The sequence below is a fragment of the Parus major genome, chromosome 1A (genome assembly GCF_001522545.3).
Source record: "Parus major isolate Abel chromosome 1A, Parus_major1.1, whole genome shotgun sequence".
In the NCBI taxonomy this organism is placed as follows: domain Eukaryota; kingdom Metazoa; phylum Chordata; class Aves; order Passeriformes; family Paridae; genus Parus; species Parus major.
Genome location: NC_031773.1, coordinates 23,261,618 through 23,276,149, shown reverse-complemented (window position 1 = coordinate 23,276,149; position 14,532 = coordinate 23,261,618). Strand labels below are relative to the sequence as shown.

Below are 14,532 nucleotides of genomic sequence, written 5' to 3'. Positions count from 1 at the left end.
CAAATACACTCATGTGTAAGTTTTAGGAGTTGGTATTTTCGCTCCCAGATAAAATAACAGAATATTTCTCAGTACCCAGAGTGATAAAAGCACTTTATAAAAATTTCACAAGTGATTTGCAGAAATAAATAAAACATGTCTATACAATATTTTTTACTTTTTGTAATAAGATACCTAATAATTTCTGTTGGTAGATTTACTCCACCTTTTTTTTTTTTTTTTTTTTTTTTTTTTTTTTATTTTGACCCTGGACTAAATTCAGCTCATTGACTCCATGGAAATCAATACCACGGAAATTGGTATAAACTAAACATAGTTCTTCATTCAGTCACACAAAATGCTAGGAAAAGGGTTTTAAACAAAACCAATTTCAAGTACCTGAACAACATGATGTTGATTAAAAAAATATAAAATCTCAAATACATACTCCTGGATTTACTGAAATATTTTAGTTTCTGCTCTATCAGATGGCTCATGTTATTTTCATGAGTGGCACCAACTGTATTATCTTCAGCAGTTACAGGAAATGAATCACCTCTAGGCATTTCCCTGGTTGAATATTCACCATTGGATAAATATAGCTAGTCACCAGCACTTTAGAAACCTTTGTGAAGTGTAAAGTTCCCTACCAAATTAGAACATGACAATATTAAAAAGCTTCATGTTTTTAATTGTTCACTACCTCCTCCTCCCATATTGCTGTCATTTTTTTCTCTTTTGTTACTCTCAATTGCTAGAAATGCTATAACCTCTATTTGGCAAGTGACAAGGCTTCATTCCATCCACTCAGAAAAGTGGAAGTTTTGCCATTTGATTTCATAAAAGTAGAGCTGAGACAAGCATAAGTTTCTAGTGACATGGTTTTCCTGGAGGTTGGCAGATTACCAATGCATATTTTCATTTTCCCTTTGTGACCAAAACTTCCGTAAAGCCAAGCCACTTCCAAACTGATAAAATCAAATCTTGCTTACTAGTGCAATAAAACTCTTCATTTTTCAAGAAGTTTGAAAGGATTATAACAGTTTCTGTTCATTTTGCAGATCAGTTTCCAAGCATGTCTCAGAACGGATCATGCAGACCTGCCCAGTATCCTCACTCTGACCTCTCCCCGATTCTGTCTAGCGGAGACTCAGATTTAGCCAGTCCACTTCTCCAAACTAATGTCCACATTGACATCAGTGCCTTAAATCCTGACCTGGTCAAAGAAGTGCAGCATGTGGTTATTGGTGCTGACAGTCTGATTGTGCACTTCAGTGAAGTAATAGGAAGAGGTGGGTACTGCAACTCTTACATTGCAAACTGCTCATGGTTTTGCACACCCAGTCATTATAAACCATTCTGAATAAGGTGTCTATACAGAGATTTTTTTCAAGCTTTTTAGATCTTGCAGCATTGCATGCCATGCACTGAATCGATGGGGGAATGAAGGGGCTTTCCTTTGAAGCCAGTGCATTTGGAGAAGACACCATCATGAGGAAGGAGTCTGCTAACTAATGAGGCTCTTTTGAACTCATGGGTTTGCTGGTCCCCCTCCAACTGCCTCACTCTCACCCTTTCCCAGGCTACAGAAAGCTCAGACAGAGCTTCTGATCCATGAGGCTGTGGTATGGGAGCAAGTCTGCCACAGGATAGATATTATGTGAGACCTAAGGCACACACCTAAGTGGCAGGGGATGTCAAGGCAGGATCATAAGAGACCTTAAACTTGGCACTTATTATTTGTCAGGACTGCTAGGTGACCCAGAAGACTCCTGCAACCATCAGTGTATACAGTAAAATTCCCCATGGCCCAAGTGAAATGTCCATACCTCTCTTCCCTCCACAAGTTTCCACCAGCTCTGAAGAATTTGCTGCTTGTTTCCTCCCAGCAAATGCTCTTCATATCACCTCATTCCTCTCATGCCAAAATCTGCAGAAATATGTAGCCCCTGATTCATTACCCTTAGTTTTGTTCCTGATTTAGCAAGTCCCCTATTTTTCTAAATTTCTCTCATCACTCCTACTCCTCTACATCTTCATAACCAAGTTCCATTCACCTTTCAAAGCCCAAGCCAGTATTTCTGTTAGGGATGTTTTTAAACTCTGTATGATTGAGTACCTATTAGTAACCAAAGCAGAAACTGGATTTTCAGTATTTCTACAGATCATGCAGGAGAGGTCTCTTGTTGAGTATCAGAATACTGATAAAAAATTTGCTATAAATTATATTCTTAATGCCTTTTCTGTAGGACAAGAGCCACAAATCAAACACAGTGTGTTTCACTTCTATGTATTGCACTTCATCATCCCCAAAGCAAGGGTGGGCCTTTTTAATTTCTTTTTTATTTTGGAAAACTCCAAGTAATTTCCCATTTTTTAGATGTTGAAGAATATCTGGAATGACACCAAGATAATTAACCATTTTAAATTTTCTCCTTTCTAACCAGAAATGGGCCAAACCCCAAAATATTTTAGACACACCCAATCCAAGCTTTAGGATTTATGCCCAGGCTCCAAGCAATCTGTGGTCTAATGGGATTTTAGTTGCTTTTATAAAACAAACTTTGAATTAATTTTACCTCAATCCAAAAGCAAAGCCAGCTGAGCTCTGACCAGAGCTTATGACTGGAACATAGTAAAATTAATCAGATAGTCTTGTTCTCTGTAGAACTCATACTTAAGAAAAAAATTATTTTGCTTTCTAACTGCAAATCTTATAATTTTAACTGTCCAGTAAATAGTTCATCTGTGAAAGAAAGCCACAACTGCACATACATCATTTGATTTGGAGAAATTAATGTGAGCCTTGATCTCAAACTTCACTGTTAGCAAACTGGTAAACCTGACTTCTTATAGTAAGTTTTGGTAGCCAGCATCATTTTCTTGGCAGGAAAGCATAGGATTTCTGTGTCCCTGGCAGTTCATTTCATTGCTTAGACCATGAGAAAGGAGGCAAATTTTGTTCATCATGTTTTAGTGATATTTTATACTTGGAACTAGGCCATACAAGAAACTTCCAAGTGGTGTCATCAGTCTGTGTTCAGTAGAGCAACTCCCAAGCCATCCATGGCCAACACATCACTTTTAGCATTCAACATTTTCCATGGAATAGCAAGACCTGAGTGCTGTAATCTCAGACTGACTGTCCTTTCTACCAGATGTATCAAGTTTGTACAGTCCAGTGGACCACTAAGCATGGGCTTGCAGATCACTGGGAACCACCATTCCAGTGGTCATGTTGGTTCCTAACTGCTCCCTGTGCCTTCCAGGTGTCCTCCTTTGACACCTATGTCACAGGAGAAGATGATGGGAATGGGCTGACATTGGTTTTGTGTGCATAGTTATTACAAGAACATGAAACACTGGTGGCGCCAGCCTTGTCATTATTTATACTCTCCATTTAGGTCAAGAAATACCAATTATGCTTCAAATAGAGTTTTCATTTTATGTAATGGTGGTTTTATGTAATGGTGATTTTATGAATGGTGGTTTTATGTAATGGTCCAATTCCATTTATTTTAATATGTTAGTTAGGAAGTATTTATTATAAGTGTTGGGAATTGGACAGAAATGGAGTGTGATCACTTTTTTACAGTATAATTGCTACCCAGTGGAAAATACCAGAAAGCTAATTTTACTTCTTAAAGCTAATATTGCTCATTTTTTTACACAGGACATTTTGGCTGTGTGTACCATGGGACATTGCTGGATAACGATAGCAGGAAAATTCATTGTGCTGTGAAGTCACTGAATAGTAAGTTACATGTTTAATAGTGAGACATTACTGTCAATTCCAAAGACAACTGGGGTAAACCAGTGAAATTCCAGTGAAGTATACATTCACAAACAAAGATTCTTACTTGTAGCTGAATCAGATTTATCTTTTGAGTAATTCCAATTACTTCAAATTATCACAATACATTGGCATACATTTTTACATCAAATGAAATATCCATATATTTCCTCTATAAAGAAAAGGACACTGGAAATTAAGGGAAAGGTAGTGTCATTTTTTTGTTCTACTGAATACTGAAGATTTGGGTTTAGAAGTTATATTGCTGAAGTGGGCAAAGCTGCTGGAAAAAACAGGAAGATACTATAACAGCATTTATTAAGGACTTTACTCAAGTTGTTATTCAATTTTAAAACATTCAAAAATAAGAAATGGGGAAACAGAATTAAAATCACCAACAGCCTGTATTTGGTCACTGTAGGAAAACCAATGTACACAACCTGGTTGTAATTTGGGAGGTGGAGAGTATGTTTGAAGTCTCTCATTATCACTTTGTTGTGCAATGACATGCTGTAGAGAAATGAACCTTAGTTTGTTTCTGTTTCTTTTAATTAACTCCTTTTATTACTGGGTTTCTCAGGGATAACAGACCTAGAAGAAGTAGCTCAGTTTCTGAAAGAAGGAATAATCATGAAAGATTTCACTCATCCCAATGTTCTGTCGCTCCTGGGAATCTGTTTGCCCAATGAAGGATCCCCATTAGTTGTTCTTCCATACATGAAACACGGAGATCTTCGAAACTTCATTAGGAATGAGACCCACGTAAGTACCTGGTGAGGTATAAATGGTAATGCAAGTCTGGCCACGCCCTGCTCCAACACCACACCTTACACGCTCTCATAATTACATTACGTCTGCAACTTGCTGCTATTACTACACCTTAACCTTTAGCACTTGCTCACTCTGGCATCGAGCCCAGCCACAGCACTGCCACTCCTTCCCCTCCCCCTCAAATTCCTCTCTAGAATGTTTCCCAGAAATTATCAGCAATAAGTATTTCTCATTTCCCATCCATAAGCCTCTTTATAAACAAATGTGCTTGTAAGATCTACGTCCAGGGGCCCAATCAGCTGCTGGTTAAACTGGCACATCTCTGTTGACTTTAGCACAGCTGTGCCAGTCGTCAACATCTGCTCCTCCAGCTCCTAGGTAAGGGAACTCCATGTCCAGCTACTGTCACAGCCTGTTTATTATCAATATTTTTTCTTCTTATCTTAAGAAAGATAAACAAGAATTTTTATACAGACCATGAGTACTCTGTTATCAGCAATCTTCTCAATCTTCCCCATTTCCATTGAAAGACTGTAGATTCCTCAAATGTACCTCACTGCTTTCCTTGAGTAGGAGACTACAGGTCTTACTTCAGGCAGCGTAAGCCCACTTTTATGGCTGATTGTCATAAAACCAATCAGCAGTAGCCAGTACAATTTTTAAAAAATGCATTTTGACACATTTTTGGAGGAGTTAAGCTTTCTGAAGCAAGGACCTGCTCCCATTTGAGCTTCTTTCATTCTACAAGCACCAGGGCCCTTGTCTGTAACTAGTGCCACAGTCTTTCCTGAAATAAATAGAATAATGACCACAGTTGAATCAGATTGTTCCACAGAAGAAAATTACACAGAGTAATGTCAAAAACACAAAAATCTGTAGGATCTTTATTATTGCATAACAAGTTATATGATTGCCATAAAGGTTTATGTTTATACTTATTTCAATATTTAACATTTTGAGTATCATCTCACCATGTAGGCAAGCAGAAAGAGTTAACAATCACTGCCAGAAATATTCCTCTGGTAACTGCTAAGGTCTCATTTGCCTTTTTCATTGCATCATACTGATGCACCTATTTTGTCCCAACTAGGACTTTCTCTTTTCTTGGTCATCTCCAGCTAATAATCTCCAAGTTCATAGTTAGTACCTTCTACAACTATCACTCTGAAGTCCACATACATGAATTTTGTGTGTCATCTGTGATGCTGAGGTTTCAGCATACTGTTCCACTTCCCAGGCCAGGTTATGCTGCTTATGCTGCAAACTCTACTCTTCTGGAGACTGTCAGCTCTTCTGTTTTCTTATAGTGTGTTTTCTCACTGGGGGCAAGTCTTCCTAAACTTAAACCAGTTTCACCACAAAAACAAACCTTTCTTGATCATTCTGGTGGCAGGAGAGTTGTGTAAATCCTAAAGAGTCACAGCATAAAGCAGTTTGATCCTTAACTTCTGCATTCATTTTATCATAAATGTTTGTATTTTACAGAATCCAACAGTAAAAGATTTAATTGGATTTGGCCTTCAAGTCGCAAAAGGAATGAAATACCTTGCAAGTAAAAAGTTTGTCCATAGAGATCTGGCAGCAAGAAACTGTATGTAAGTACAAACATCTACTTTCAGCCACATTACCACGCTCTTCTGTGTAAAACAGTGAGATGAGATAAATTGAAGTGTCCAGGATTCTGCTATTTTTTAGTCAAAAGATGGTATTTTTTTCATTGCTCTGCAATTATACTGGTGTTTGTCTTGCATTCTGATGAGCTACTCATCTTGCTAAGGGCTCATTTCTTACACATAAGCTTTTTTTTGAGTGTGAGAAATAAGAAAGCTGAGGTGAAAGTGTAGCCTCTCAAAATCATTGGTTAGAGTATAAAAGGCATCTCCTAAGGGAAGTTAAACTGCTGTTGCCTCAACTTGCTGTGCTTCCACCCAGCCTCTTCAGAAGCAGCATGTCTCTGCTGCCACACCTAACCAAGGGAGGGGAACACAGGGGAACTTTGTGAGAAAAACAGGAACACAGAGAAACACCAGAGAGACTTCTTGAGAGTAGTCTTTCATTACATGAGTATGAGCTTACTTTGGCTCAACTAGGCACACAAATTAACATTCAAAGAATCTTACTAGTGTCTGGGAAGCCAGACAGTTCAGTTCCCACAAAGATGAACTGGTACAGGAGTTGCCAATATGATTATGCTGATTTATCACTGATGTTGTGAATTAATGAGACACAGCCTTAAACATTAAAGTTTATTTTTAGCACATCATAAACTGGAACTCTGGCTGCAAAAAGGTCATTAACCTGTGACATCAGATGTCTTATTCTTTTTTCAAGGGCACACACCTGTGCAGCTGAACATCCTCTGAAAAAGAACTTTTTCTTACACGTATTGGGGTTTTTTAAGGGATGAAAAAAGCCACAAGCAGATTTTCAGATTTCCTAAGAAATGCTTTGGGCTACTGAACAAAAAACCTAGTTCATCTAATCAAAGTCCAAATAGTGGCAACAGGACATTCCTCTTGGCCTATTGTCTCTTCCTTGGGTGAGGAAGGAACAGCTCTCAGGGTGTCTCACATGACCACTGAACGACTGCTTTTGTGCTTCTATAGGGATCAGCACTTCAGAGCCTGGAGGGCTGCTGTCACAAGACCCACATTCTCCAGTGGCCATGTGCAATCCAACACTCAGTACAGGCCTTGCTACTGTGGTGCTGTCTATCAGAAAGGAAGCCAGCATGCAAATACAGTCATCAGGGATTCTTAACTATATTCCACTATCCTGGAAACGGTGCAGGAACCTGCAATAACTGTTTCCTGTTGACCCATCAAAGCTCCCTCCTACTCCCATCCCTTTATCAGATTAAATTACAACATCAGTAAATACAGCAGATGGTTCTGTCCCATGCATTGGGACTTCAACAGACCAGAGTTGCCCAGACAGAAACCTCATCAATTCAAGACAGGGAAATGCCATGTGTTGACACAGAGAGAATGGATAATTTAGCCTAGAGAAGGTTCAAGGGCATTTTATCCATGAATACCTGATATGGTGGATTAAAGAAGAGGAAAGCAGATTCTTCTAAGGACAGGCCAAGGGGCAGCAGGCATAAATTGAAATAGAGAAAATAACATTTAAACATAATAATGCTTTTATTGTATGGATGACTGAACACCGCCCCAGGTTGACAGAGAGGTAGCAGAGTCCTTATCCTTGCAGATATTCAAAACCCACCTGGTGATGGTTCGGAGCAGCCTGCAGTAGCCGACCCTGCTTTGAGCAGGGTAGATAGTGGTGAACTAAATGATCTTCAGGGGTCCCTTCCAACCACACCCATTCTGTGACTGTGTGATGCTGTAAAGAAGCCCAAAAGGAAATGCTTGCTGTGACTAGGTCTGCACACGTAAAGAAGGATAGGCTTGAATATGCCAACACCCACACTCTGTGACAATGACACCACTTACCAGGACAATTACCAAGCTTAGGAGAAGCAAAATTAAGGAGGTCTTCTGGTATGGCTGAGCTGTAACCCAGCAGAACTTTTGTTATGCCAACATCTTCCCCCACAACAGACATAAAACTCATCAGTAGTTACAGTTAATAACTATGTCATTCCATAAAGGCAGTCACTGAGATAATGATGGATCCCTCCTTATCAAAACTAAGAGTAAGTAGGAAAGGTGATGCATTGACTTGGAAATGAAAATGAGCAGGTTTTAAGGATACATAATTAAAAACAGTTGTGGAAGAAATTATGTAGAACTCAATCAGGATTTATAGGCTATTAGGAAAAATCTTTTTTATACATAGCAATTGTTTTAAAAAACTGTAATTCAAATTGTATCATCAGAACAATATCAGTAATTTCCTGAGTTCATTCACTGTGCAAAATGGGTGTCAAATATACTTTGCTGCACTTTTGTTTGTGTTACATTAGTTCATATATCCCAAATAAAGTACTGCTATCCAAAGTGAGTCTCAAAAATGCAAGTCAGTCATTATAACCCACCAACAAGGTAAATCTTGCCTGCTCAGTTGCAAATATCTTTTGTCATTTCTCTAGGTTGGATGAAAAATTCACTGTCAAGGTTGCTGATTTTGGTCTTGCTAGAGATGTGTATGATAAAGAATACTACAGTGTGCACAATAAAACAGGAGCTAAACTGCCAGTGAAATGGATGGCTTTAGAAAGTTTACAAACTCAGAAGTTCACAACAAAGTCAGATGTGGTAATGTACAAACATATTTGTATCACTTATTTATTTCTTTTATATTGCCTGAGGCATCTTTCTAGTATTTAATAATGGAACAACTCCAAATCAAAACTTATATTTGAATCTAACTTTTGTTCACATAAGAATAAAAGAGTCTTTCTACATCCAGAAAGTGTACTTGTCCCAATCACAAAGCAAGAAGTTGTTGACCTGATTGTATCTTACTGCTCATGAAAGAACTAGGAGTTTAACCATGTTCCAAGGGAAACTAAGGACATTCCAAGAAGTCAGGCTGGAGTTGAACCCTGCTATAGGAGGGGCTTTGGAAAGCCTGACAGAACAGGTTAACTTGGCGACTCGTAAAAGTTAATAGTTCTCCAAAATACTTTATTTGCTTTATAAATACTTACTGGCTGCCTACAGCAATCTCAAGTATTACCTAGCCATTTATGAAGAAAAAATTGTTACAATGAAGTCAGTTGAATGGATTGCTTTGTCTTTTAGCTCTCTGTTCAATCCAGATTCAAATTGACCTCTGATGCCTAGAATTTTCACCATGTATATTGTCTTCAGCATGCATTTACACAGAGTTAGTCAGATCATCAGTTCATGTAAACTGGCAGAGCTCCATTAACCTCAAAAGAGGTCTGCCAATTTATACCAGCAAAGTAGAAGCCCTATAGGCTTTTATTTTCTTTCATTTACTTAGTTGAGATTCTCTGGCTCTTATTTAAGTGGCTCCTCAAGTCCCTACAGCATTTATTAGCCCACTTAAAAGAAAGCTGAATGCAGTAAAACAACTTTTCAAAGGGAAAATCCATGCAGTTGAATGCTTAAATCTGTCAAACCATCTTCTAAAACAGGAATGTAAAGCTCTCCAACCCTTTAACTTTTTATTTATTTCTTTGTTTTCTTAGTGGTCCTTTGGTGTATTGTTATGGGAACTTATGACACGAGGGGCACCACCTTATCCTGATGTAAATTCTTTTGATATAACTGTTTACTTACTACAAGGAAGAAGGCTGCTGCAACCTGAATACTGCCCTGATCCACTGTAAGTAAATAGTCTGCAAAGGCTTCTGCAAATGCTGATCCTTCTGGTACTATAGTAATTGAGACTGTGGGAGGAAAGAGAGAGTTTGAGGTTTTTTTCCCTTGATGTGATTTCATAATTGAACACTTCTTTTATTTGAATGGCAGGTATGAAGTCATGCTGAAGTGCTGGCATCCGAAACCTGAGATGCGTCCAGCATTTTCTGAACTTGTTTCAAAAATATCAACAATCTTCTCCACTTTTATTGGGGAACACTATGTTCATGTCAATGCTACTTATGTCAATGTGAAGTGCATTGCTCCCTATCCTTCTCTTCTCTCATCACAAGACAACACAGACATGGATGTTGACACATGACGGGTATGTCTGAAATTAAGGAAATTCCATTCTTGGTTGTATGAAAACAAAGCAAAACATTTTGTCCACTAGTTTTTACTGCCCGGTCTTTGTGAGAACACTGTTGCACATGTTTATGTTGTTGCCCAAGTTGCACTAATACAAGGACACAATATCATATTGTTTAAGGATACAGGATTCCATAAGCCATCACAATAATTTCCAAGTATTTGGAGAACACCATCAATTTACCAAATGGAAATGTGGTGTGCTACCATCCAGAGCTAGTTCCCACAAACTGTAATTAATGTGTGCTCAGACGCAAGAACAAAGATTCATCATTAATGCCATGAAAGCAGAATATCAATCAGTATGGCTGGAAGGACTGTTACTGTGCATGTACTTTAGGATAATGAGCAGTGCCGAAATGGTTTTCACACAAAAGGCCAAGAAATGCAATGAGAATTACAAGATTTTAAAATGTATTTTCATCCCACATGGGGCAAACTTTGTATTTTTGAACTACATCAACAAGGTTTCTAAGAACCTGGGCAGCCAAGACAGCCAGCCTCATGGTGTCTTAACAGAAATCAAAATCAAGAAATGGTGAGCAGTAAAATAAGTATAGAACAATATGACTGAGGAAGGAGGGGGTGAGGAAAGCCAAGACAAAACTGGAACTGAACCTGGGATGCAAATAATAACATAAAGGGCTTCTACAGGTATGTTAATCAGAAAAATAAGGCCAAAGAAGGTGTTCCCCCTCTGTTAAACAATGCTGATGGACAAGGAGAAGCCTGAGGTACTTAACTTTCTTTCCTCAGTCTTCAATCTCTTCCCACACCTCTTGAATGGATGGACACCAGGATGAGGACTGGGAGAGCAAGCCCCTCCCACTGTAAGTGAAGACCATGTTCATGACCACCCAGGGAACCTGAATGTGTATAAGTCTATGGGACCTCATGAAATCTATTCCAGAGTCCTGAAGGAATTGGCTGATGTAATTGCCAAGCTGCTCTCCATGATATTCAAAAAGTCATGGCAGTCAGAGAAAGTTCCAAGTGATTGGAAAAAGGGGAACAGTGTACCTATATTTAAGAAGAGAACAAAAAACAACGCTGGGAACTACCAACCTGTCAGCCTCACCTCTGTGTCTGGGAAGGTCATGGAACAGATCCTCCTAGAAGGCACGAGAAGGACAGGGTGCTCGTTCACCAGGATTCAAGATACCAGCACAGCTTCTCCAAGGGCAAGTCCTGCCTGACCAGCTTAGTGGCCTTCTATGATGGACTGGCTTCACCAGTGGACAAGGGAAGGGTTACCAGCTATCATTTATCTGGAATTCTGTAAAGCTTTTGCCATGGCCCCCCACAACATCTCTAAACTGGAGAGAGACGGATTTGGTGGATGGAGTGCTAGATGTTAGAAGTTGTTTGAACAGTCACATCCACAGGGTAATGATCAATGGCTCAGAGTCCCAATGGCCATCAGTGGCAGGTGGTGTCCCTCAGGGATCAGCACTGGGACCAGTATTACTGAACATCTTCATTAATGACTGACAAAGGGCTCAAGTGCACCTTCAGCAAATTTGCAGATGATACCCAGCTGAGCGGTGCAGTTGGCACACCCAAAGGATGGGATGCCTTCCAGAGGGACCTGGACAAGCTCAAGAAGCAGGCTGGTGGGAATGTCATGAGTTTTAACAGGAACAAATGAAAGGTGCAGCTGCTGGGTCAGGGCAAACCCCAGAATCACCACAGGTTGGGGTGGAACAGATCCAGAGTGGCCCTGCCAAGAAGGACTTGGGGTGCACGAGAGGATGGACATGAGCAGGAAAAGTGCCCTCCCAGCCCAGAAAGCCAATTGTATCCTGGGCTGCATCAAGAGCAGTGGGGCCAGCTGGTCAGGGGAGGGAATTCTGCCCCACTGCCCCACTCTGGTGAGAGCCCACCTGGAGTGCTGCATCCAGCTCTGGGGCCCCATCACAGGAAGGACATCAGTCATCAACCATGATGATTAGAGAGTTGGAGCACCTCTCCAGTGGGGAAAGGCTGCAAGAATTTGGATTGTTTAGCCTGGTAGAGGGAAGGCTTCAGGGTGACCTAATTGTGGCCTTCCAGAACCTGGAGGGAAGGTGCAGGAAAGGTAGAACAAGACAATTTACAAAGGCATGTAGTGACAGAACAAGGGGGAAATAGTTTAAACTGAAAGACAGTAGGTTTAAATTATATATTGGAAAAAAAATTATTTACTGTGAGGGTGGTGACACACTGGAACAGGTTGTCTAGGGAAGTTGTGGATGCCCCATCCCTGGAATTTTCAGCAATCATCACCGTACCCACAGCAGAGGGGCCAGAACTATATGATCTTCAAGGTCCCTTCCAACCTGGGCCATTCTATGATCCTCTGAATCTATGTCACTAGTTCTCTACTATAGTCAGACGGTACAAAAAACAAAGGAAAAATCATCTGGTTTAAAGCATTCCTAGTGTCAACATTATTCCAACATTCAACCATTTCTTTGAGTCAGACAGTTTATAGCAACAGATCTCTTGCCGAAAAATGAAAAGCCTCTATTTCTTTCAATAAACAATGAATCACTCTGAATTAAAACTTGAAGGCTGCTGTCCGGTGAGTCACTTGGTGAGCAGCTGAGGCTCTGCCACCTACCCTTGGGTGGAGCCACTGACAAAGGTGAGTAAGGAGCGGAGGTGTTGCAGGCAGCCCTGACGTAAAAAGACACCACCATAGCAGGCATATCAGTAACTTCTTCATACCAGCCCTGAAGAGCAGAGAAGACTGATAAGAAGATGAAATGGCTTTAGGCCCTCTTTACTCTCTTCTTGGATCACACAGCCCAGTGAATTATCTACTTTTAATGCTAAGTTATGACCAGAGAAACAATTTTGGAAAGAGACAGTAAATAAAACTTCTATTCATTAGGGAAGAGTACTATAACTTTAGGGCAAACATCACATGTCATTTCTGTTCCTGTGGAATTCTGTGCATACTACTGTATAGTTTGTTTAGAATAGGATAGAACTGGGTTTGCTGGTGTAAACACATAAAGTATTCTATTTTTATATTAAAAAAAAATTTATTTTTAATGACATTTACAAAGTTTGGTTAGGCCACAAAATACTGCACTGTGAACATTTCAGAAAACGTATGTCAATGTACATGATTCATAAACTGTAGCAACCTTAAGAAATACTGTGTAAATATTAAAAAGGAAAAGAACTGACTGTAAACACACTCCACCATAAATAGAATATCTGCATTGCTGCAGGGCAACCATTTTAAGATCTTCAAAGAGAGGTAATGCAGATAAAGAACTGATATAAGGGAGATATATTGTTCTTGGAAGACTGTGTTATAACTGAAAGATTTATAATGAGGGCAGAGTGTGCAGGCAAGCTATGAGCAGATAATATTGTATTGTGTTTCATCACCACTTTCATTTCAGAAATGAACTTTCATGTCTGCTAAGAGTGATACTAATTGTAGATTGCTCAAGGACAAAAGGCTTTGCTGCAGGCAAAAAAAAATCATCTCTATGGTTGTTAAAACAGCTAAGGAAGTTTATGACACATAGATTTGGAGAAGTTACTCCAAACTTGTACGTACATGCTTGAGGAACGCTGCAATGTGAAACAGAGGACATTTTTACTATTTATGAACTTTTGCTTAATAAAGTTAATGTTGTGTCTGGGACACCTGTAAGAATATGTGATTCTGGTAAAGATTTGATGTTAGTAAGTTCATATATCTGCAAAGAGCTGAATGGTACTTATGTTTATAGTTGTTGTTATGACTGAATAAACATGTTATTAAAATGAATTCTTGTAATACTTTAAGCTCCTAGTGCTATAATTACTGTTCACATTGACTGTTAAACTGACAATTCTGTCTGTATGCTTTTTCTAACTAACATGGAAAGAGCAACCTGTGGAACTGTGGGAGAGAGGGGAAAAAGCTCAGAAACCTAAAAATACAGCGTGCACCAATAAAAAATAAATACACGGTTTATCAGCCTCCTAGCCATTAATACATCAGAGAAAGATGCCAAATATTGGCCATCAACAACTATGGATGGCATAGTTTGAACAGGAAGCCTCTTGCCTAACCACAGGCTGTACCCATGCAGCCTTACAATTCTTGATGCACTTAGAGTTGGGGTGGCATTTGAAGCTTGGAATTTAGGTATCATAAGGAGTACCTGCATAGCCCAACAAGGATGCCAGCATTTGTGTTTGGTATCAAAGTCCCTAACCAGTCATGATCCACAAGAAATTTCAAGTACCTCAATTTGTGTCACTCAGGGTCCTCCATCCCACATTTCATGTCTGTAAAGTGTTTTGTATCTGTGACAACTCAAAAGAAAAAGACAC

At 39.5% G+C, this 14,532-nt stretch overlaps 1 protein-coding gene across 7 annotated transcripts in view; it reads left to right on the top strand.

The window, feature by feature from the left end:
* MET (MET proto-oncogene, receptor tyrosine kinase) overlaps nt 1–14,168 on the top strand; it is an 89,691-nt gene extending 75,523 nt beyond the window's left edge. For 6 of the 7 annotated variants that reach the window (XM_033514456.1, XM_015628905.1, XM_015628899.3 and 3 more), the window contains 7 exons: nt 1,041–1,271; nt 3,653–3,733; nt 4,353–4,534; nt 6,029–6,138; nt 8,601–8,766; nt 9,669–9,805; nt 9,952–10,162. In XM_033514456.1, coding sequence (XP_033370347.1) covers nt 1,041–1,271; nt 3,653–3,733; nt 4,353–4,534; nt 6,029–6,138; nt 8,601–8,766; nt 9,669–9,805; nt 9,952–10,162 — 1,118 coding nt within the window. Of the gene's footprint in view, nt 1–1,040; nt 1,272–3,652; nt 3,734–4,352; nt 4,535–6,028; nt 6,139–8,600; nt 8,767–9,668; nt 9,806–9,951 lie in introns of all 7 variants that reach the window. The other variant, XM_015628897.3, reaches the window with a different exon arrangement.
* The last annotated feature ends 364 nt before the right edge of the window (nt 14,169–14,532 follow it).